The sequence below is a fragment of the Sphaeramia orbicularis genome, chromosome 21 (assembly GCF_902148855.1).
Source record: "Sphaeramia orbicularis chromosome 21, fSphaOr1.1, whole genome shotgun sequence".
NCBI classification, from domain to species: domain Eukaryota; kingdom Metazoa; phylum Chordata; class Actinopteri; order Kurtiformes; family Apogonidae; genus Sphaeramia; species Sphaeramia orbicularis.
The window spans coordinates 20,425,852-20,451,196 of record NC_043977.1 but is presented as its reverse complement, the minus strand read 5'-3'; the positions used below and the strand labels follow the sequence as shown (position 1 = coordinate 20,451,196).

The 25,345-nt window shown below is 36.1% G+C and overlaps 1 protein-coding gene across 1 annotated transcript in view; it reads right to left on the bottom strand.

The window, feature by feature from the left end:
- Positions 1-25,345, bottom strand: part of myo10l3 (myosin X, like 3) — a 100,110-nt gene that overhangs the window by 57,733 nt on the left and 17,032 nt on the right. Inside the window, 1 exon segment of the mRNA XM_030124661.1 lies at positions 20,495-20,593. Coding sequence (XP_029980521.1) covers positions 20,495-20,593 — 99 coding nt within the window.

The window sequence follows — 25,345 nt, the reverse complement described above, 5'->3', positions numbered from 1 at the left end:
ACTCCGTAGTTACCATGGAAACACCGTCATCTTCTACAACATTGATTCACCAGTAAAACCCATGGAGTTTGATTAATGACAGTGGATGGAGACACTTGGTTTTACATTCAGTTAATGATATCTTTGCTGTAAAATTCACTTTTTCAGTTTTCTCTGTTTCTGATATAATAACCCTCAACTTTAATCGGAGCTTTTTATGAAAATCTACATGATCAGTAAATTCAGTATGGGAAAATTTATGATTTTCACTGAAAAAATGCAAAATACAGAGGATAATATTATAATAAATCATAATAAATCACTTAAGAAAGGTGAATTTGAGAGAAAAATTCATCTGGGAACAACCACAAAAGTAGCACTAGGTCTTTATGGGTTAAACAGTATAATCCAATACATATAATATCAAACAGAAAAAAAAATTAATTGTCCTTTTTGATACATATATTTAGTTTTATCAACATTATTCTATTATTAAATGTAAGACATAAATGTAAGAAGCTCTTTTTCTAATGTTTTTTTTTTTTGTTTTTTTTTACATTTTTTCCCTTGTTTTTTTTTTTTTTTTTTTTTTTTTTTTGATATTCAAAATAAAAAACTATTAAAAAAATAAATAAATAAAAGTTTGAAAAGTTGAAAACCTTCTTAACTTACAATCCTTGGCTGTAAATTCCCATATTAGAGGATGGGAACTAGATCATTTCCAGATGACTACCTAAACTAACAACGTTCAGCTCTCAAAGTGAACTGCACATGGTTTGAACTTTAATTTACCAGAAAAACACGAACTCTGTTCTGACTCCCAGTATCTCTTATGACAGCTAAAAGGTGCAGCAGACAGACCGGGGCCTTTCACACTTTACTGCTGCTTCAGGGTTTTAACAGCATGTTCACAAAAGTAGAGAAAGAGGGCAAGTTTACACAGATCTGAATCAGACTGCTGGCACAACATCAGTCATCCACAGCGTGGGCACGCACGGATGACAGGCGGATTCAAGTGATAACTCAGGAATACAGTAACCCAGGCCAAAGTGACAGACTGGAATCCCATATGTATGCCTGCCTGTGCCTGCTGCTGACATTCCTATCCAGCAAAGAAAGAGTCCACTGTCTGACTTCTCCCCCTGATTTGATCGAATACCTTTTGTTGTTGTGAAGCATTCCTGCAGTTATCCACAGCAGAAAATATAATGACTGGGGTACCTTGTCTAGGCTTTTAAGGTATCAAATATTAAAGTTACGACTAAAAATCATGAAGAGGGACAGGAAGCGTGTTTTTGAGCTGAATAATCTGATGCTGATATCGAGTCAACTGTCTGGGATCGTCTCTAAGTCATGAACGCAACATAAAAAACAATCACTGTTAATTCCCTGCAAACATATGATATATACATGCATAGATATGTGATCCACCTGCCCTTCAGCGGGAAGATGTGAAAACAAACTCATTTTTTTATGAAGGAACTGACACCATCAAAAAGTTTACCTTGCATAACTGCTGCCTCAGTCACATTAATCCAAATCCAAACTGACAAAACAACTAACAATTTTTTCAATTTGGATCTGAATTAACTTGTTAAAACATCAAAGTCAGACAATAACACAAAAAGACTGACTAAGGTTTAGTTCTGTGAGCTACAATTGTTGATTCTGTTGAGGGTGACTGAGAAGACTTTCTCTAACTTATATTTAAAGGACCTTTATATAGTATTTCTACAATGAAATACAGAAAAATGCAGAAAAAAAGAGCTTTCACATTGTGTCAGAGATGTCAATGTATTTCACTGCAGCAATGTGCACTGAAATTACGTACAAGTGGTTCCAAGCACAACAAACCCCACCCCTCGCACATATTGTAGCTTATATTGGCATCAATCCAGCTGATGTCATCATGTCTATGCGTGTGCTGGTGTCAGCATAGACACATTTTGGCCATTATAAGTAAATTGGAGAAAAAAAAAAGATTTTAAATATTCATAAAAAATATGAACTTTGACCTACTTTTCCCAAAATGTAACCACATCTATTCTGGGTCACCGGCAATCTATAAACCCAATTTCGTATGAATTCAACTAATAGTTTTGCTGCTGGAGTGTTAACAAAGAAACAAACCAAACCAAAAACAATACCCTTTGCTTCCCCTTCCGGGGGGCGGGGTAACAATAAGCTGCTGTGTCACTTTGAATGTATGAGACCACTAGAGGGAGTAATGTGTCACTGTGACCTTGAGTCTGCTGATCTCCCAGATAACTGAAAGCTTACATTTCCTAAGTTCACACAGCTCTACACTGGTGATTTTGCTGATAAGGCCATAAAATCTTCATGTTACTATAACAATATGCTGTTTTCTGAGTTCCCAGTTGGTTGGCCATTTTTGGATTAAAAAACAGACAGATCTTACATGCAGCTACTGACAACACAAACCATACAGAAAACTGAGGTTATTTGTAGTTTTACTGTGGTTGTTTTCAGTCTAAAAACAGAGCTAAGCTAACAGAGCTATAATGTAAACTATCAGCTGTTGCAGCACGTTAACATTTGAATTATTAATTTGTTTGAAAGAGAAAACTTGATGATACCTTCTAACTTTAGTCAGTCAGAGACAGAACCTGTGGATGAGTGTATTCCATACATCATTTCCCATCTGTCCCTTTTTAACCCTTTCATGCGTAGTGGTCACTCCAGTGGACAGCTGTTCTCTAGTATATTCATGGGTTTTGTTGTTTAAGTTGCATATCAGCCAACACAGTGGACACTTCATCATCCCATACAGTACAATTCATACTGTTACTGTAACTATGCTGTTCTTGATAAACCTGATCTGCAGTGACATGTTTTAGTGTAAATCAACCAAAAAAAAACAGTTTTATTTATTTATGTATTTATTTTGCATATTATCTCCATGAAGTGGATTAGGGACTACAGATGGAAATTAGCACTGCTGCTACAATCTGACATATGTACAGTTGCAATTGTTGTAGATGTTCACTAATTTGCACTGTCCCTAATAATAATAATAAAAAAAAAAAGTTAGAACTACTATTAGAGTATCTTAAAATGTGGGAAAACATCTGATTAGCAGCATAAAAAGATTTTTATAGCATAGTTTTCCATATCACTTTCTGACATTAAGTTTTAAATACATGTTACTTTGGTTAAAAAAACATGGTGTCCGGCTGAGTGGACAGTTTTGTAACTCTTTAAAAAAATAATAATAATAAAATACTGGATCATATTGTTTTTTTCATGCCTAAAGAGGAATAAAAACACTCAGGAAAAAAATCTTGACAAAGGTTCTCATAGTTCATGCATGAAAGAGTTAATATAAATACTATCTATAACCCCTTTAAACTGATATAATTTGACCAAAGTGTAGACAAAGTAGTCCAAAAACCCAAACTAACTTTTGAAGACCTTCATGTTCTATAAACTGTAAATGTCTTGTGATTCTTTGGCCTTAGGATGACCTGAACAGCTCTATCCCACACCTCTCCCCCTTTTGTCTCCTTGCCAACATTTTAATTCTTCTCAGACTAATGCAGCGAGGTAAGTTATACTTCAAAGTGCAAATGTGCCAATGTTTCAAACAGATTAATGGTCTCATAAACATATAAAGAGCCTCTGAGCACTAATGGAAGAGACATGAGGTAAGAGAACAGACCAACTACAACTGCACTGGTCATTTGATGGGAAGCGTTGTTCAGATCAATACTGATGGACAGGGCTTCAGGTTGTGGTGTCCCGGCCCATTACTGTAGACCTTCTGGTACATTCAATAGTGTCCCATTTGGGACCAGACGTAGGGTTTCAAAGAGCTGCTGAGTCAGCTGGGGCTCTGTGGAATCATCAAAGTGCAGAATCTTTTTTTTCATAATACAAACATATCTGTTTCTAGAGCTGTGACAATCACCCAATTAATTGATTAGTTGAAACTGCAACTATTTTGATCAATTTAACCCATAAAGACCCAAACATCCATTGGTGTCCAAAGTCTTCTACTGATCTCAACTGTTTAATACCTGTTGATCCAGTGTCATGTAAATAATTGGTGTAAAATACAGTTTGTCATCTTTTCATGCTGATCAGATATGACCCATTTGGACGTTCAGAGGTTCCGTAGTTACTGTGGAAACACTGTCATTCTACAACATTGATTCACCAGTAAAACCCATGTACTCTGAAAAAATGACAGTGGATGGAGAAGCTTGTTTTCTGTTCAGTTCATGATAGATTTAGTTGAAAAAGTCACTTTTTTCTTCAGTTTCCTCTGTTTCTGATGTAAAAACCCTCAACTTCAATCAGAGTTTTAACGAACATCTACACAATCAGTGAATTAAATATAAACAAATACATAATTTTCACTTAAACAATGCAAAAGACAGAGGATAGTATCACAATAAATGGTGATATATCGCTTCAGAACGGGTAAATTTAGAGGAAAAAATTAAATGGGAACTGCCACAAAAGAAGCACTGGGTCTTTATGGGTTAATCAATGAATTGATTCAGTTATAAACATTTGTGGCTAAAATGCAATAATTTGGCCAATTTTCTAATGGTTTTTGGACTCACACGAGTCAATAAATTATCTTCAGGTTTGAGACTATAAGGTGCTCTTCTTACTATATTGTAACATTTTATAGAGTAAATGATTTATCAGTCCAGAAATAAATAATGAGTAGACTGATCTGTAATGAAAGTAGTAGACTTAAAGTTGTGTGTGTTTACTTTTTCGACTGTAATTATTCTAGTGATGTGAGTTAATGGACTGACTGTTTTGGCAGTCGTATTTGTTTCATCATCAGATGGCCATCAGAGAATGGGCGTGTGCTGAGAAAAAAAGCATAAAAACAATGCGGTCATCAGCAACCGGCTGCATATTTCTGTAGTATTAAGGTTTGTGAAAGGGAGAGGGCCTTAGGGAGAAAGGATGAAGTGATGTCATCCATGGAGCAGAAGGTTGCAGATTTACAGCCAGCTGTCCCTAAATATTCAGCTTTGACCCACCCTTTCACTTCGGCAAATTGGCTCAGATTCACCACAGAGGGATGACAAAACTAGTAAATCAGATTGGTTTTTCACAAATAACATCTTTAATCAGCCTTATCATTTTCATCCAATCACTTACATCACTGGTACTTAATCTGATTGATGTCATTCACCACACCTGTGCCCACATGAAAACAGATGTGTTTACGGCCTGCGCTCTATCAGGAAAATCTGTTTTATGTGATAACATTACACCAATGAATGCTTATGATACAACTGATGATAAATAACCAAACCTCAAAGAAACCAGCAAATCAACAATCAATTAATCTTAATCTGAGGCTTCACCGAGTATGAATCCATATAAATAAATGGATTTGCTGTTGTTGCACATGTTCGACTCAAGATGACACAATTCATCAGTCAATATTCAGTTTATTTTACAATGCCTAAGGCAAAAAACTTTAACGTAGATAACTAATCTGCAAGATAAATAATAATGAGAGCCAGCAGACCCACACTGTAAGCCCAGACTTTGTATTTACTAAAATGCTTTAATTTCAATGTACTTAAAGTTTTATTCCATTACTATAAAATGTTAAGTATATTCTACTGATTTGTAGACATAGTCGAAAGTATGAAAAAGTTTAAGTTGAATGGATTTAAATCACGAAGTGTTCGTCATGACCACACCTTTTTATGTCCGCATTGCATTGTGGGTATTGGGCATGTTGTTGAAAATGTGTTATTTATATGTGCAGGGGTTCACCGGGGTTGTGGTGTTAGTGTTAATTTTGACTTAATGTGTGTATGGCGATGTTTATTGGCCTTTTTGTGTTTGTTTTTGTGTTTTTGTAGAGCTGCACTGTGAGTAAGAGCCATAGGCCAAACAATGGCTTTCCTGTTCATCTACAGTTGTTTTTGTTGGATATAAATCTTTATGCCTTGCCAAATTTAAAGCACTTCCTGTACTGGCAAATTACATTGAGCTAACTTCCTGTCTAACTTCCATCCACACTACAATATATTAAGTTGAAAAATTACACAAAGCAATTTATTAGTGATGGGACTTTTGGCTCTTTGAAGGGAGCCGTTCAATCAGGAGCCGTTCACTGAAAAGAGCCGTTCAAAAGACTGGCTCTTTGTTCTATGTTTTTTGTATTATTTTGAAACACCAATGTTTTAATGACTAAATAGGCTACATGTAATGATTGACATTACATTTTAAAGGTGTTTAATTGGCACGGCAGTAAATATTATCTTACCTTAAAAAAGAATAGTTCAAATGTGTGGGCTAAATACATGACATGAGAGGTGACATTAAGCAAATGATGGAATTTGACCAAAACCATCACAGTTCATTATGTGGACTAGTCTGTAGCCTAAAAATGAAGAAGAAAATAAAACATTTTCTTATGAAATAACATTTTATTCTCCTCAAAACAAGAACAATAAATGTGTGTAAACATATGGAAAAACTGCACAAAACACAACAGTGATTAATCACTGCAGTTACTGAAATACCTGAACTATAGTGCAATTCTCAGAACAAGAACAGTATGTTGGTAAACATACAGAAAAAATGCACAAAACACAAAAGCGATTCATCATTGCAATTACTTAAATACCTTAACAACTGTAGTGCATTTTCCCTCAGAATAAAAACAATAAATGTGTGTAAACATACGGAAAAAGATGCACAAAACACAACAGTGATTAATCACTGTTATTAATCGAAAAAAAATAAAAATAAAAATGAACGGCTCTTTACAAAGACTCAGTTCCCATCGTTCATTTCAAAGAGCTGTTCAAAAGATTCGAGTCGTTCGTGAACGTCATCACTACAATTTATATTGCAAAAGATTTTAATTTAAATCAAGTTGGAATTGAGTACAATGAATTGATGATATTAAGTCTAATGATTATACAAAGCAATTGACATTGCAACAAATTTTAAGTTAAATTAACTTGGCATTTAGTGTGTTGTACTTAAAAAAGCAGTTCCATTCAAATCAACCTTTTAAGTTTAATACACTCAAGTTTTCATTACTAATTACTTAAATATTTTAAGGCAACCAGTTTCCTCAAATTTTTTTAAGTAAACTCAACTTATCTGGTCGTACAGTGCACAACACAGTCTCTATTACAGTGAAAACCTTCAGGTTACACATAAGGAAAACAAATATGGCTGCTTCCAGCTCTGGTTTTCTTTGCTCCCCAAAATATAAAAGTCAGATAAGATAAATTGCTGTTTATAAAAGATGTGTCTGTATATATGCGGACATTAATGGTGTTTGTGTTTTTACCACATGATCTGATCTTTTTCCACTTTTAAAGATCATTTTCAGTTCTGGAGTCACTAACTGAGCCTGAGGGGTTTTTTTCATGCTTGAAACACCCGAGACACTGAGACGGAGTTTCCCCCCATCAAACATCTCACATTCCTTTGTTTTACCACTTTCCCATCAATATTGATTCATCTCTTTATAAATTTGCTTCCACATAATTCACTCTAAACAACATCAGACAGATTTCACTGAAAGCAGACTTAGATGGAATATGAGAGCAGATTATGGTCTAGACACAAACTAATCTATTTCCATTTCAGTCCTAAAAGGTACGATAATGCTCAGATTGTGTCCATTAGACACATTTCGTCAACATGCCAATAAAGCCTAACTCTTTGTCATAAATCAACAACGGTGATGTAAAACGTATTGATTTTTTTGCAGCTGAAAATCTGCACTGATTATTGAAACAAGTAGATATATTTATCCTGAACACACAGGAGATTGGTGAGTTAAAGTGGCATCATAATTCCAACAAATGCACAATAGATCCTATATTATTCCAATGTTCATTTCACATGTTGACTCAGCTTTACAGTAATCCATCTTACAACAGCATGTGACTGGTAATTGATTGGTTCACTGGAGCGTACAGATCAGTCTTCTCCTAATAATGGCTGATGTTAACACCACTAGAACTGCTTCTCCCCATGTGGCTGGATGCAACATACTGTTTGTTTAATATGCCATAACACAACATATTCAAAAACAGTATGCTACTGTAACAGGGTCAATTATTTCACAGCAATGTGGGTATGTAGAGGATATTGTGTATTGTTTGTTATAATTACACAAAATCCATTCATTTTATTTTCATTTCTTTTGGTTAATACCTAACATTATGAGCCTCCGAGTCAGTATGTGGAAGTTTTTATTCTTGTCTGTTCCCCAACGAGTAATTTACAGCGTGACACTACCTGCTATAACTAGAGCTTTCATGCTTTTACCTCTTCCCTTTTGTTCCGGATCTCTATGGGAGAGGTAAGCAGCTGTGCAGTCGGAGAAAATTTTTGGTTTAGCCTCTGCAAATTTAATTTTAAAATGAACAGGCTAGTTCAAACTGTATGAGGTGCTTATGATGTGCTGAAACACATTTCTGTATCATTTGGTTTGTGTAGGAGCTTGTTTTACGGGGGTCGCTGACCAGAGGTTTTTGTGTCTTATGCCACTTTTGTCAGGCATGCTGTACTTTGTTTAAATAATTTAATGCAGGGGTGTCAAACATACGGCCCGGGGGCCAAATGCGGCCCGCCAAAGGGTCCAGTTCGGCCCCTGGGATGTTTTTGCCAAGTGCAAAAATTCCACAGTCTGTAGCAAACTGTAGCGTGAATTAAAGAAAAAATCTTGAATTATGCCAAAAAATAATCTTCAATTAAGTAAAAAAAAATCTTCAATTAAGACAAAAAAAAATCTTCAGTTAAGTAAAAAAATCTCCAATTAAGCAAAAAAAAAAAAAAACAACCCTCAAATTTGGCAAAAAATCTTGAATTAAGCCAAAAAAAATCTTCAATTAAGTAAAAAAGTCTTGAATTAAGCCAAAATATCTTCAATTAAGTAAAAAAAAAAATCTTGAATTAAGCAAAAAAAAAAAAAATCTTCAATTAAGTAAAAAAAAAAAACCTTGAATAAAGCAAAAAAAATCGAGAATTAGCAACTTGATTTTTTTTTGTTTTAGTGCAAAAAAATAACATTAAATTATGAATATATTTGCATTTACAAACTATCCTTTAACACTAAAATGTGAATAACCTGAACAAATATGAACAACCTGAAATGTCTAAAGAAAATTAAGCACGTTAAGTTGAAGAATAATATTGTAAAAATTGCACAAAATTTTCTTACGTTTTTTTATTTAAATTTCAGTTTTTTCAGGGTTTGTTTTTTTTTTTTTTTTTTTGGATAGCTTATAAAGTAAATACTTTTTATAATTTAATGGGTTATTTTACACTAAAACACAGACAAAAATTTGGAGTTGTCATTATTTATACGTTATAATGTTATTATTTTACTGGTCCGGCTCACTTCCGATCAAATTTAGCTGAATATGGCCCCTGAACTAAAATGAGTTTGACACCCCTGATTTAATGTATTTTCCCTTTTGTTTCGCATCTCTATGGGAGAGGAGCTTGTTTTATGGGGGTTGCTGACCGTAGGTTTTTGTGTCTTATGCCACTTTTGTCAGAAGCTGAAAAACAATAAACGGAGGCTGCCTCCAAAGTTTTACGTGCGGGTCTCGCCCTTAAAAAACACAAAGCAGAGTCCGACACCACCGGTTACACTAGCACTACAAACTTTCTTACTTCTCTGCTTTTTGTACAGTTCCTTCACATGAAAACGATCCCGTAAAATAAAACAGGTCATATTAAAGGTTCAGTTTGTAAGATTTTCTCATGCTTGTATGCTTACATGAAGTTTGTGTTGGAATCTGTTTTTTTTGTCATTGCTAGCAAACTCCACTTGTATGCAACATTAGCTATAGTTAGCTTAAGAGAACCATCCCCCAACACAAACCTCACATAAGGACTCGAGCATGAATGTTAAATATTGCACTTTCAGGCTAAACAAAGTATTAAAACTAGGGACTGCAGATGAAAAGTAGTTATTTTTTTAGCAATTCTGGCACATTTACAAAGGTGTATTTTTTTTATACAGCAATGTTCATAAATGTACATGGTCCCTATTAAATAAACCAATAAAATAAAAAATAAAAATGAATAAAACCCCTCCTGGATTAGACGGAAAATACAGTGTCACATTGTCATTGAGAAGTTGATGATGTCATACAAATGTAATGATGGACACGTATTGTAGCGACATCTACATAAGAATACACTCCAACAGCCCAAACACTTGGAGTTAAATATTATAATTTATCTTTGCTGTTCATTTTCATAACAGACTAAAGCCTCTGCATCTGCTGCATCCAGTATTATCTGAATGTCCACAGCATCTGTAGTTTAAAGTCTGACAGAAATAATGGTTTATCTGAGTGTCTTGTAGGGGTTTCTTATTATTTTTGCAGTCTAGTGTAAAGAGAAGGTGAAAATATCTTTAACCCTTTCATGCATGAATTATGAGTGCCTTAAACAAGAGTGTTTTTATTCTTCTTTAGGCATTAAAAAAAAAAAACCAATGTGATTGAAAATTTTTTTATGAACCTATTTTTCATGGAGTTGCAGCTGCACACCATGGGTTTAATTTTTGAAGCCAGTACACGTGTATTTACTGATATACTGTGTGAAATCTATGAATTAAAGACTTTTTAAAGCTGCTAATCTGATGTTTTCTCACATTCTAACATACTCTAATACTAGTCATTACTCACTTCATGGAGATAATGTGTAAAAAGAAACACATTTTGTTTAAAAAATTGCAGTCTAATAACAATAACAAGCGTTTGATTTACACTCAAACATTTTAGTGCAGATCAGGTTTATCAAGAACAGCAAAGTTACAGTAATGATATGAACTGAAGTGTATGGGATGATGCATGTTGGCTGATATGGAACTAAAACAACAAAATTCATGAATATACAAGAGAACATCAGTAGAATAGCTGTCCACTGTAGTGACCACTATGCATGAAAGGGTTAAATAAATAAATAAATAAAATCTGTATTAATGTGATTAGGTCAAAAATGTTTTTAAATGAGTTGAGAACATTTTCTTGTCTCTTACACTAAAGAAACCCCTTAAAAATCTTGGGTTCACTGAATTGCCACGAAGCTGAAAACACACATTTTAAGAGATAGGTGGTTTTCACAGGACAGTGATGCTACAAACATATGATAATCTTTTCAGCCTGTACTAAATTTTCTTTTTTGTTTGTCTTAATTCTTTCCCTCCTTTTAAAAAATGCCTGAAAAAAACTGAAAAAAACTACATGAAAATACAAAAAAAGACCAATTTAATAAATGAATTTCAAATTACAACTGTTATTATTTGGAGTTCCTGATAAACAAAAAATAGAAAATAGAAAAATGGAAAAAGACACAATTATGCATGGTGTTTTTTTTTGTTGTTTTTTTTTAATAAATGAGCTGATATCAGTTTGTTATGTTTTAGTCTTATACTTGCAGCTACACTCTTCTTCCCTTTTGTTTCCTCCTGACTGAAACCACACCCTGGTCCTGCTTTGTTCAAGCGGATCTACTGAATATTCACATATATGGAGGCGGGGTCAGGCTCACTGGCTCAGTGGGTTCATGTTTTACTGGGGGATCTGCACAGGCCTTTAGAAATGACACATGGACAGAACACACAAACACTGTCTTGTTTATCGCTGGCTGTTTCTATCTGCTTCTCTGTTTCTTTTCCTTCTTTCTGGCTCTCACTCTGTCTCACAGTAAATCCATCTGGTGAATGGGGGTCCCACCCAGACCCCCGGGAAACGGGGGGGCGGGGGGGGGGTTCAGGAGGTGTGTTAATGCTGAAAACAAGTTAGTAACATACACCCTTGTTTTAATCATTTTTACAAGCTCAAATATTCAGTGCAAGTCTTTAAACAGATATTCCACAAATATGACTTAAAGCAAACTCACATGAGAAATGTTTCATCACACTCTATGCCACAGATGCTGCAGTGTTTGTGTGAGTATGGTGTTTGTTTGACTTCTTTGAGCTCATATAAAGGCTCGCATAATAGCTCCTTTGACCAATAATCCAGAATAGACTGAAGGCCCATCAATGACCTATTTTAATCCTCTGAGACTAAACAGATACAGAGTCCGCTCGAGTTTCACTGATCGAGGCGCATCTTATACAAACACAACTTGTAAAAGCAAAACATATAGAGTAGCTGCAATGTTAGTTATTACATTTTTACTTCATGCAAAAGTAGGGATGAAAATTTCATATCACAGTTATTGTGACCAAAATTATCACGGTTATCATTATTATCGCGGAATTGTTGAAATTGTGCTAAAAATGTTCAAAAAGTACAGGTACATACACTGAAATAATTTAACCAAGTTGGATTTTGAAAAAAATAAAATAAAATACAAAAATAAAATAAAATAATAGGCACAATGTACCTTCTGTTGTAGAAACATTCAAGTATTAACCCCTAGTGATCGGAGCCTATTTTGGCCGTTTTTGAGTACTTTTGATTTTGCCTTTATATACTATAAAAACAAATGTTTACTATACCCATGTTTGGTATCTTTTTTTCAGCACAACTTCATCTATATCATCTGCCTATTATTTTTTTCACTTTAACCTACTATATCAACACAAAAGGCCAGAAAACACAAAAAAAATATAAAATCCAATTTGAAAAATGTATATAATTTATTGCATAAATAACACAAAGATGCTTAAGGAACGTTTTCAAAGACTTTACAAGTGAATATTGGTTCCAAATATTAGGAACATAAAATTAAAATTGTAATAAATTAAAACTATACTCAAATATTTGACATAAAATCATAGCTTTACATTGGGTTTTTTCCCCTAAAAGTGCGGTAATCAAACACGGTTATCATGAAAATTAGAATTTAAACGGTAATACTACCCGTCTGCAATTTTACCGCGGTTTATCGTTATACCGGTAATCATTACATCCCTACGCAAAAGCATAATTTTCCAAATACATGTTCCCTCCTGTTCAATAAACTGATACGAGTGAAATAAAAGATACAATCTGATGAAAAGCAGAGCTGAATGATATGTAAAAACATTATAACAACTGACACTTTTCTGACTGATCCTGATATTATGTTGTCCATTGAAGCTGCTTATCATCACTCTATCACTGTATCTAATATTCAGCACATTAGAGTTATTATCCAGATTCTACTCAGATCTTTTTATACTTGGAATTTATAGTGTACAGTGTTTGCTCTTGTGTTATATTTGTCCTTACTCATGTTTGCTGTGGTTTTATATTGTTATTGAATGCGTGTCATGCTGCTGTTACACTGGAATTTCCTAGTAGTTTGGGATAAATAAAATCTATCTATCTATCTATCTATCTATCTATCTATCTATCTATCTATCTATCTATCTATCTATCTATCTATCTATCTATCTATCTATCTATCTATCTATCTATCTATCTATCTATCTATCTATCTATCTATCTATCTATCTATCTATCTATCTATCCCTTTTGTCTGTGTATTAGATGAAGGGCTCTTATCTCACTTGAGCTGAGGTCTAAGGTCAGAGGATGTTGTATATTGTCCAGATTGTAAATCCCTTTGAGTTAAATCCCTGATTTGTGATATTGGACAATATAAATAAAACTAACCTGTGGTGGAATAATACCTTATGTGCCATTTAATCTTGCTGGAAATAATTTTAAAAAAATAATATGATTTTTATGCTTCTATTTTTCCTTTCTTTTAATTTTATTTTTTTAAACACTTTTTAACACCATTTTATTTTTAACATCATTTCATTTTAACACTTCAGTCCAATGATTCATTCTTTCTTTCTTTTTATTTTATCAAGCTGATTAAGAAAGTGAATTTCCTCCTGGAGATCAATAAAATTAATCTGTATCTGTATTATTACATCTGGAAAAACCATATTTTACATTCATTTGTGGCACACGTTACCTTTAACAAAACATTACAGCGGCTGCTTTTATTAGATATTTTTGGATATATCGATTGATTGTTCAGCCCTTGTCATGAGTCAGATTTTGCAATACCTATCTGTTCAATTTTCCCTGACAGTGGAATCATGAATTATTAAATATGTTTTGTACATCTCGAACGATTTGCGCATAATCAAGATGAATGTGTTCATGCAGAAACCTCATACACTCACGGTTCAGCCTCAATATATTGTTGAGTAAAACAGACATGACATCACCAGCAGCAGCTATTTAGTTCAGGTGACAGACCCTCTTCCTGCTTTTCTTTACATGTGCGTCCCTCTGGGGATAACTGACATACTGTTAATCCAGCTGGTGCCATCTGGTCACAGAAAACACCCACACATGGATACATGGACACATCAATCATACAACACCAGCACAAGACATTTAGCTCCCTTCTTCAGCTCATCTGTTGTTTCTTATGGGTCAGCGTCAGGTTAGTGGAGACAAGACAGTGATGGATGATGATATGAGGGTTTATGTGGCAGCAGACAGGTCAGCCTATTAAAGCAGACACTGTAAGGAGTAAAAGGCATGCTGGGGTTTGGATTCTGCAGTCTGCAAGATGAGCACTTAAGGTAGGGCGCTGTGCATTAGATAATACTACAGGGTGGGGAAGTGAAATTTACAATATTTTGAGGCAGGGATTGAAAGACAGTGTATGACCAATTAGTTTATTGAAAGTCATGAAAATTTATTTGCCACAAGAAAATTGACATAATAGAAAATTTTTTTATTCTATGTGTCCTCCTTCTTTCTCAATAACTGCCTTCACACGCTTCCTGAAACTTGCGCAAGTGTTCCTCAAATATTCGGGTGACAACTTCTCCCATTCTTCTTTAATAGTATCTTCCAGACTTTCTCGTAATAGTTTTGCTCATAGTCATTCTCTTCTTTACATTATAAACAGTCTTTATGGACACTCCAACTATTTTTGAAATCTCCTTTGGTGTGACGAGTGCATTCAGCAAATCACACACTCTTTGACGTTTGCTTTCCTGATTACTCATATGGGCAAAAGTTTCTGAAAAGGTATGGATAATAGTGTTAGGTATGATTATGACATCAATATATGTTTGGTTTCAAAACAATTGACGTAGTGCCTGCTGAGAAAAAACAACTAAATGTTCATTGTAAATTTTGCTTCCCCACCCTGTATATCTACGGTTGCCAACAAGGGCCAACACATTGCAACAGCCAAAAGCATCTCAGTTAGAGAAAAAACAGCTGCAAGTACAGAAATGATGCAAACTCACAAATTCAAACAGAAGTCTAAACGAGGTACAAAAAGAGGAACGTGGTGCAAATTAAAAAATGCACCGCTAGATACAAAAACACATGCATAATCATCAAATGCTCTGCAAATAGAGAAACGATGCAAAGCACAAAGCGATTCAAACCAAGATAAAATTTGCAAACAAAAAAATGCTGCATAACCAGTCATTTCGATGGAAGTGCTCCAAACCTGTAGAGGGCGCTGTCAGCAGAACAGCTCAATGCAGAGACGCACAGGATAGAGAGAGAGACGGAGAACAGCTGACTGACAGTGTTTCAAACTACAGTGGGAACAAATTGAAGTTACAGCGTAGTGCGGTCATGTGACTTTTATTTGATTATATTTGACACTAGTCTGTTGTCTATAAACACTGCCCCCTGCAGGTTTGGAGCACTACAGTTGTAGTGACTGGTTATGCAGCGTTTTTCGTTTGCAGATGTTTTCTTGGTTTGTGTCGTTTCTTTATTTACAGAGCATCTGATAATTATGCATGTGTTTTTGTTTGTTGCAGTGCATTTTTTTCATTTGCACCACGTTTCTCTTTTTGTACCTCGTTAAGACTTGTGTTTGAGTTTGTGAATTTTAAGGATGTACCGAGACCACTTTTTTCCAGACCGAGTACAAGTATAAGTACTTACATTTGAGTACTGAGTACCAAAATGAGTACTTAATAATACCATTACAGTTCTTAGTTACTTTTGAAAATGTCCTTTATTGTCGTTGTCATTTAATGAATTGGAATGAGCATTTCTCAATCAATCCACCAGGGGGTGCCACTCTTAATAAACCATACTGACTGAATACCACCAAAAAAAATAAAGTTTTTTGACAAGAAGAAAGTCAGTAATAATAACAAACATGGAGACGACAGAGGTAACACTAATGTGGATACTAATGTTGATATTGATATTGATGAGGGTAGTTGTCATAAATCTGTCAGTAGTTTTTCTCTAACTCACACAGTTTCTCTTTGAACAGATCCTCTACCTCCACGGTTCCTGGTGGTGTTCTCCGTCTGGGTTCGCAGCCGCAAGCACCTGGAAAACGGATGGAATGTACACAGAGGATGGACAGAACACTCCATCTGTATCCGTCTGTGTCTTTAATGTTATTTGCTGTCAGCATTACTTTTGTCACCGTCATTTCATTGTGAAAAATCTCCACACTGCTGACATTACTCCACCGCCGTGTACCTGCTGCATTTAACTGCAAATGTCACGCTGCCGTAAGTGGTATCGGTGTGGTTGTATTGGAGTACTTTTATGAGTAGGAGTCAAGGTTATAATAGTTTTGGATTTTTCATTATAGTTTAGTTTTATTTAGTTTTGACTTTTTTTCTCTAATTCAGTTAGTTTTAATTAGGTTTTAGAGCAGGTTTGCTAGTTTGTATTAGTTTTTGTTGTTTTCTAAATGCTTAGTTTTAGTTTAGTTTTAGTTTTTTCATATCTTTTATCTTCTTCGCCATCATATTCAAATAAATCCTAGACAGGACTGCTGATTTGTCCAACCTTTAGTCTCCATGTTTCCAGGTAGAGTGGGGACCAGAGGATGACTCTAAACAACAAGTGACGAGAAGTGACAGACCGCTAAATATCATATGGTATCACTAGCTAAAATTGCTTGAGGTAAATAAATCGCTTTTGTATCAATGCGACATTGACAAAGACAAAAACTAAGGAAATTTTATCCATAATTTTTATATGTTTTAGTTAGTTTTGTAAGCACACAATACAGTTTCAGTTAGTTATGTTTTTTTTCTCTTTTAATTATAGTTTTTATTTATTTCAGTTAACGAAAATGTTTTTACAATTCTAGTTTTCATCATTTCGTTAGTTTTTGCTAACGATAATTACCTTGGTATGAGTACAAGTACACACGCTGAGTATCACACCGATACCTTAAAGTGGTATCAGCATCGTGCATACCTAGAGAATTTGCATCATTTCTGTGCTTGCAGCTGTTTTCTCTTAACTGAGACGCATCGAGCCATTGCAATGTGTTTGGCCCTTGTCGGCCACCGTACATATCGCACCCTCAAGGGGGAAAAAATCCCCAAACCACTATCTGACATGGCACATGAATACTTCAAAACACAACACAGACAAAGGCAGGCGGCATACAAGACATTAGAGGAGCTGTTTTAAGTCAAATAAGAGGTGGAGACACTGGTTTCCAGCCTCACATTCCTGTCATTCTTAGGATTTGGACAGAGAGGAGATATCCATGTGCCTGGCCCTGATTATAAACAAACATGTGGAGAACGTGAGCAGCTTCAGCACACCACACTGCAGTCCAGTCATGTTAACCACATGTCAGTTCTTTTCCATCATTCTGAGAACATTGAAATACCCTCTGACTTTAAACAGCTCCCTGAAGTGGTCGCAGGACGATAAATAATACGAGTGGGGTCTGAGTCATCGCCTCTGACCTCGAGAATCTGTGGAGGCTGTGATACATGATGTTTCCGCTGGTCACTCACCCCTGCTGTCTGACAACACATGGTTGAGGAGATGAGCTCATATATTCTCTGTACTATGTCCGTTCTAACTCTTTAAGCTCCAAAGGCCTCAACTCAGCCATGGAAAGACTGAATCATTTATAGTGCATATGGATTTTACACCAGCATAACAAACATATCCAGCAGTAAATGGTCAGAGTAAACCAAAACAATACAAGGAGAAGTACAGCATTAACAAACTGAAGCCATATGACATGTGTTAATACAGATATAGATTAACTTTATTCATCCCCAGGTGGAAGTTCCCTTTTCCTGCAGCTCAAGAGAAACAGACAAAACCAAACAAAGCCAGAATGAAAAGAAGCATTAGTCCTTTAGTCCTGCATCTGAATATCTTAATAATAGTATACTCAACTATACTATGTACTGCAATATACATTACACACATATTGTATATATATATATATATATATATATATATATATATATATACTACAGATATTCTCACCTAATGACTTCAATACTGTAGCTCTCTTTGGAAAAAAAAAAAAAAAAACCTGAATGAGTGAGGTGTCCTGCAAATCACTCACTAACAACAAACTCTGTGTATGTATGAATGCTTAAATCTAAGTAAATCATTACATCAGGCATACTTCTCTTGTGGAAGAGTCATGGAAAATTAAAAGACTGTGAGTTTTCCTTTAACATGAAGCAAAAATGTGGAAACATAACAGGTTTGAGTTTGACTGATGCGACATTACACATCCAACAATGTGACAGCATGCGCAAAAAGTGTTAATCAAAAAAACTATGGAATATTTATTTTTATAGAACTCTATTAAGTTTTTACTTTTGAGTTTTTTTACTATAGTTACTGCTTGTTTTTTGGGGGGGTTTTTTGTTGGTTTTTTTAAGCACCGTACAACTGTGGTAACTTTTGCAGTTGTTACTGCCATGTCTTGTTACATGTTTCTACTCCTTTGTGCTTCATGTTCTATCTATATTTACTTTATTTTATCAAATATTCTCTGTGGTTTTAAATAAATGAGTGAATGAATGCCTTAACAACACAATGTTAAGAAAAGGGGACACATGACCTAAAGCACAGGTGCCAAACATGTGGCCCAGGGGTCAAAACCGGCCCCCCAAAGGTTCCAATCCGGCCCGCGGGATGAATTTGCGAAGTGCAAGTTAGGGCATCAAACTCAAAAATAATATCATACTGACCTATAAATAATGACAACACATTTTTTTCTCTTTGATTTAGTGCAAAAAACATTAAATTATGAAAATGTTTACATTAATAAACTATCCTTTAACAATAAAATGTGAATAACCTGAAATGTCTGAAGTAAATTAAGTGCCATTTTAACAATATTCTGCCTGTTACTGAATGTTTTGTGCCTTTGTAGATCGGATATATATGTATAAATGATAAGTTGAGGCAGAATATTGACAAAATTTTAATCACATTTCTTAACAAATTTTTTTTTTTTTCAGGTTATTCGCATCCTTTTTGTTTGGATAGTTTGTAAATGTAAATATTGGCATAAGTGAATGTTATTTTTTGCATTAAAACAATTTGGAGTTGTCATTATTTATTGGCTATCATGCTGTTATTGTACTGGTCCGGCCCACTTCAGATTAAATTGGGCTGAATGTGGCCCCTGAAAGAAAATGAGTTTGACACCCCTGACCTAAAGCCTCTCTACTAGTTACAATACGATACTGCGATATATTGCACTACTGTAAACTAACTGATACAGTGCAATTTTGTCATCATGTAAAGAACTCACTTCCATATACATAAAGTCTGATTGGCTGAGGATAGATTATAATATAGACGAGACATAATGGACCACTGTCTGGCCGAAAAATCTATGGATATAAATAAATCATTTAAAAGCTACTGATGGTCAATAAAATACCACAAGGGTACCAATATTTCCTTCTGCCTTAGAGAGACATGAAGAGCTTTTTCTTTGTTCCACACTGAGTTATTTCTCTTCACCTGGCTCTTTAGCAGCTAAGTGCTTCATTATGAACACCAGCTACATGCTTCTTTTGTGTAGCTGGGTTTGTTGGTGTTTGACAGATGGCACTCAGTGGAAAAAAAGGCCTTTTCACTTTAAACAGCTGCATCTACAGATCACTCTGATGCTGAAAAGAGAGCAAAGAAAGGTGCAGAAAGACACCTGATTGCACCACACAGTGAAGGGAAGCTGTGAAAATGGGTAATAATTCTCTGCAGGCTTGTGCTTGTGTTACTTTGCCGGAGGCTTAAAGTTGAAATAATGCCATACATCAGTGTCCCGTGGACAGAATAAGTCCTCAGGCCCTGCCCTATTCCTTCCTATTGCCTTGACCAGACAGAGACCTACAGCCCAGTCTGAGTCTGTAGAAGAGGTGACTGTGTGCAAAATATACGTATAAAACAAGCAACTATTATTTTAACCATCCCTCGCCACCTCTCACACACACAGACACACACAGGATTTCCTCCAGACACAAAGACCAGCATGCACTGCCAAACAGATAAGCTCAGGCCAATGGCTCGTCACAAGAAGCCCATTCCTGTCATTCTTAGTTTATTACAAAAGGTGTTGATCCCATCATAGAATCCAGAAGAGAAACATGTGTGCAAACAATTAACCTCCTCACATAAACACTGACCTAATGAAAAACTACCACCTTGTAAATGTATTAGGATGCTTAGCAGGCAGTCAAATGTATTAATTTAACTCGAGTATATGGGACTAAACATTTGTTGATGACTGTAAATAACAGTTTACAGTGAACCGTTAGCCTTGGAAGTCTTCTTACCTTCCCGTAGTCGGTGGTAAGGACCAGGGCTGAATCATCACAAGAGCTGACGGTGGAGGGGAGGAGCTGCTCTTTGTGTCTCAGCCAGACTCGGGCCCCCTGCAACACAAAGGCAAGCACAACACCATTAGCATCTGGACACGTATAAAAGTCATCTGCTCCATTAGAAAATACTGGATATTTGCATTACAATCACTATTTCAGCTGATGCTCTTGTTTTGTGTATGTATTAACCCAAGAGTCTGCTAGAGATAGAAAACTGGAGAATATTTCAGGCTGTATTTAGGTTTAATATGACTTTTATTTTTAGGGATTTTTAGCAAGCGGTGGCGTCTCAGTTCAAGGATACAGCAGTGTTTATTCTAGAAAAGCAGGAATCACACCCTCTGCTTTTTTTTTCCTCTTAGTATCTTTTTTCCATTTGCCCTTTTTCTCAGCATTGCTCACTACTCTGTGGTGCATAGCTGCTCCGTCACCACACCAAACTGGCACAGCTATCCTCTTATTAAACCATCATTCCCTTTTAGTGGAGAAAAGTTGTTTGCCAGAGCTGCATGCAGAGGGTGTGTCACACGTTCAAAGTACCACTCAAGAGTATACACTTCATTAAACTGCCACACCAGCATTCAGTCTTCGATTGCACAGGCTGGTTTATCCTATAAAATCCAGAAATATGGCCTCAGATTACTGTTTGTCACATCAGCAAATCAATCGATCCAGTCGCTGAGCTCAATGCCGGTACTACAGCTGATCTGGGTGGTCTGGTGATCTTTGTGTATTGAGTCGGTGTGGAGTCACTGACGTGTTTGTTAGCAGCTCAGTATCCAGGAGCAATAACAGGAATCTCAGGCTGATTGCTCAAACGGATTGTCATTTCCTTACAGTGGAGGAAGACGCATTTATAGAAGCAGCTGTGTTTGAGTGAAGTGGATGATGAACGGTGCCTGTGCAGCCCGAGACTGAGGTCTGACATGCAACTGGTTTCTTTAGTTGAACTATTTATAAGTTATCTGATAGTGAACCTTTAGCTTTGTACTTGTTGTTGATTTTATTAACATATTTTGATTTCCAGAAGGGCTGTGTGATGCTGAAATTTTTTTTTTTTCTCCAATATGCCGTAGATTCAAGTATTTTTGCTAGTTGGCCCAAACAACTAGGATGATTTTGTAGGTGTAGGTACTTGCACAAAGATGAACTTTATATTTAGTGCAAACCATGTACTTTTGAACTTTAATGCTTTATTGGTTTCAACACAGCTGACACAAAAGCAGATGAGCTGCTCTTCAAAAAACTACAGGTTAACTCACTTTATTAACCCCATAGGGAAATTTGGCCTCTGTATTTTATCCACCCACCCAATACACACAGCCCTTAGCATTAGCATTATCACTTAGCACATTATGAGCAGTGAGCTGCCACTGAAGGCACTGGGGACCAACTTCAGATCCAGAATTATCCTACAGTATCTATTCCTGTTTTTGATTGTGTGGGAATCTGGAAAACAACAGATGAAGCCAAGACACTGGGAATCAAACACAAACTCCTTTAACTTTGCGGTGAAAGTGCTAACTACTACAGCACCACACCACCTCCAAGTGATTTTGAAGAGAAATGAAGTTGTGTAACACACTGGTTCACTCATCATAAATGCATCATCCATCCTACTTTGGAGCAAAAACTTGATATTTCATGCCCTGCAAATGCAATGACAATGCAAATGCGAAATATTGTGCAATCTTAATTTTCAGTTGAAGATCTATACAATGTTCACTTTGAATAAATTTGACCTTAAGCGTCTGTGTTGTAAAAATTCTGGTTTATCTGTCACTAACAAATCAACATCATTAATCATCAGAAGCACCTCCACTAAGGTGGCCTTGGAACATAGAGCAACAGGAATTGTTCATCCAACAAAGCATAAAACTGAAGAGATCAATATGCATGGATTCCACTAGGAAACCTTATACAAGGTCACCACTTTCAGACATCAATCCTCATTAACTATTAACAACAGGCTGCCACGTGTGCACACACTCTCATCCATGGAGCACAAATGTGTTTGCCATCATGCTCAGGACAAAGATCAAGATGCTTCTGTTTAATACAATACATGTTTATGTGAAATTCAATCTGCTGAATCACAAATACAACAAAAAATTCAGATAAAAAAAAATCCAAAGTCTATTGAATGAGCTTAATCAGTCACTCAAATGATAACTGAGTTTGTTTTTTCCTTATTGGGGCTTCCTTTGTGGGACAAATGGCCACTCAGACAGTCAGTCTAACCCACTTCAATCATCAAGGACTTTTTTCTCCTTCAGTCGTCTAATGGAGCACAGCTAAATGTAGCTCCTCAGACCACAGGGGACAACGGTGAGTGGGATAAAGGGGGTAGTGTAAATGAGGAGGAGGCTGACGGGGAAGAGGAAGGGTGCAGCCACCTGATTATGCCCCGCCTCCCATTGTCTGGAAGAGGAGGTAGACAAACAGAAACATCAGGACACAAATGTTACAGAGGTGTTCTCTCTGCCACATGGTCACACATTAACACGTTTAATAAGATCCAACTGGTAACTGCCACAGCAGCGACCGACTGCGTCCGCCTGGTACCAGATCAAGGAAAAGCTGCTTCACGTGAGCTTCTCTGAGGTCAAACTACAAGATTAATACTGTCTACTCGATAAATTCTAAGAAGATCAGTTACTGTTATGTAACTGGAAAATACAGAGATTTGAATGTATTAGAATATTACTGGTATCATGTAGAGGCTTTTTGTAGCCATGACTGCAACAGTGGAGAAACATGAGTCAGTTATAACAATAGGTTGATTAAATGCAATGTTACCCGGAATAAAACACAGGGCAAGCTATGACATGAGGAGCAGTGGGATAACTCATAATAGAAGGAGTTTCCAAACCACATCCTAGTGTTGCTTCAACAAGGAAATCTTACTGACTCAAATATTAAAGTATGTGGAAATTTTCCATTCATAGATGGACTTTGTCAGTGGGTTATCTCGTCGTCTTCAAAAGACAGATTCAATTCTTGATCATTTATGATAGTATATGTTTTTAACAAAGAAATTGCAGACATAGGAATAAAACATTATGATTGTACTTTAAGGGAAAGGACAAAAACTTATTGTCCAAACAGTTTTGAACCAAAAATGTATTTCGTATAAACATTTATTGATGCATGTATATCTTGTTTACAGTGTTTTATTTGTTCATGGTGCTTCATAACTACATTCATATCAGATTACTTAATCATTTTTATGGTTGGGTTAAGACATGAGGATAGTAAAGATATCTTAACTTGGTTTAATACACAAAAATCTGTAAAGATGTGGTAAAAATGACTCAGAATGCATTTAGTGATGTTTAAACCAAACCGTGATCTTTTCCTAACACTGACAAAAGTATTGTATAGCCTAAATCTAAAAGCCTATGGGAGATGACATGTGAAATTCAGTCTTCGGTGGATCTTTTTTAAATTCTCCATCCACCTCTGGTCTGGCAAAAAAGATGCAGATCCTTCAGTGATATGTGAAGTTGAGATTACACATATCTGGATTTGCAGAAATATACAATCACAGCATTTTATTGTGGTGACTGGGAGACCCAAGAATGTAAATCAAAATTGATTTTTTTAATGAGATTACAAGGTAGAGCAGAAATGCTGACCCATAGAGACTACTGTAATGCTGGCTTGAGTTCACTGCATCTGCACTAAGTGACTAATTTTAAATATCCACCAGGCTTTATAATCAAACTTACAAAAATGTATAAATCCACACATTTTAGAGCAGACATTTTGAACTCTTCAGTGTTTACTCTGCTCATCAGTACTCAGTATTCAATGCCTGGTCTTTCTGAAGTAGAACTCATCCAGATGTCATGTCATAACTGTGAACACATACATGATGTAAAGTAACTTTAGGAGGAGTCATCTGGAGAGAACAATAATACTGTGGAGAACTTCCCTAAGGCTCTGGAAAGCCTACACCAGATGTGTTTGTCCATTTGTTTGTGTCTTTTCACGTGTCTAAAGACTCTGAAGGGTAATGTAGAGATGAATTGTCTCAGCAACAGATGGTCTGTCCTAAACTCCTCCCCCTGTCCCCTCTATCCTCAACAGCGTCGTCACTTAGGACAAAGACAACCTCCTCTGACTGAGCGCTCAGAAGTTAACCAGGCGGAAATACCCCAAACAAAGGCCAGCTGGGACCAAAAGTGGCACGAGTACCGCCTCATGAGACTACACATTAACAAAAGCATACAAGTGTTAAGTCCCCACACTTTTTTTGGATTAAACTGAATAATCCATTGAAACAGTAGCACTTCTTGCATAATAATTGGAAAGTTCATTTGGTTCCGAAGGGTAGTCCTCCGTGGATTTAATTATGAGGTATCAGTTGACTCCCGTGCCTCTGGTAACCAGATGTTTTAATAGAGGTATTAAAGAGCACAGCTGAACCGCTGCCATGACTTTTCCAGCTCCAGCTCATTTCAGATTCTTAATGCTGCATGTCAGTGAGTGCATGTAGCACTGCTGAGGCAGAACTGCCTAACAATGGTAATCTGACCCTCCAACACAGGGTGCACGCCGACGTCCCATCATGCTCTCTGACACAGAAACCACTTCGGCTGAATGATGTGGTCCCCGAATTGGAGGCTTCAGTTACTGCAGCTTGTATAATGACATCTAGCTCAGAGATTTGCTAATGAACAAGCCTTAAATATTTAAGGGCATACACAGTACAAGGTGCCACTGGTCTTTCTCTGCCGTCTGGCATGGCATGAGCGAAGCCAGTATCGAGTGATCGTATCAGCCTGGACAAAAGAAAGCTAA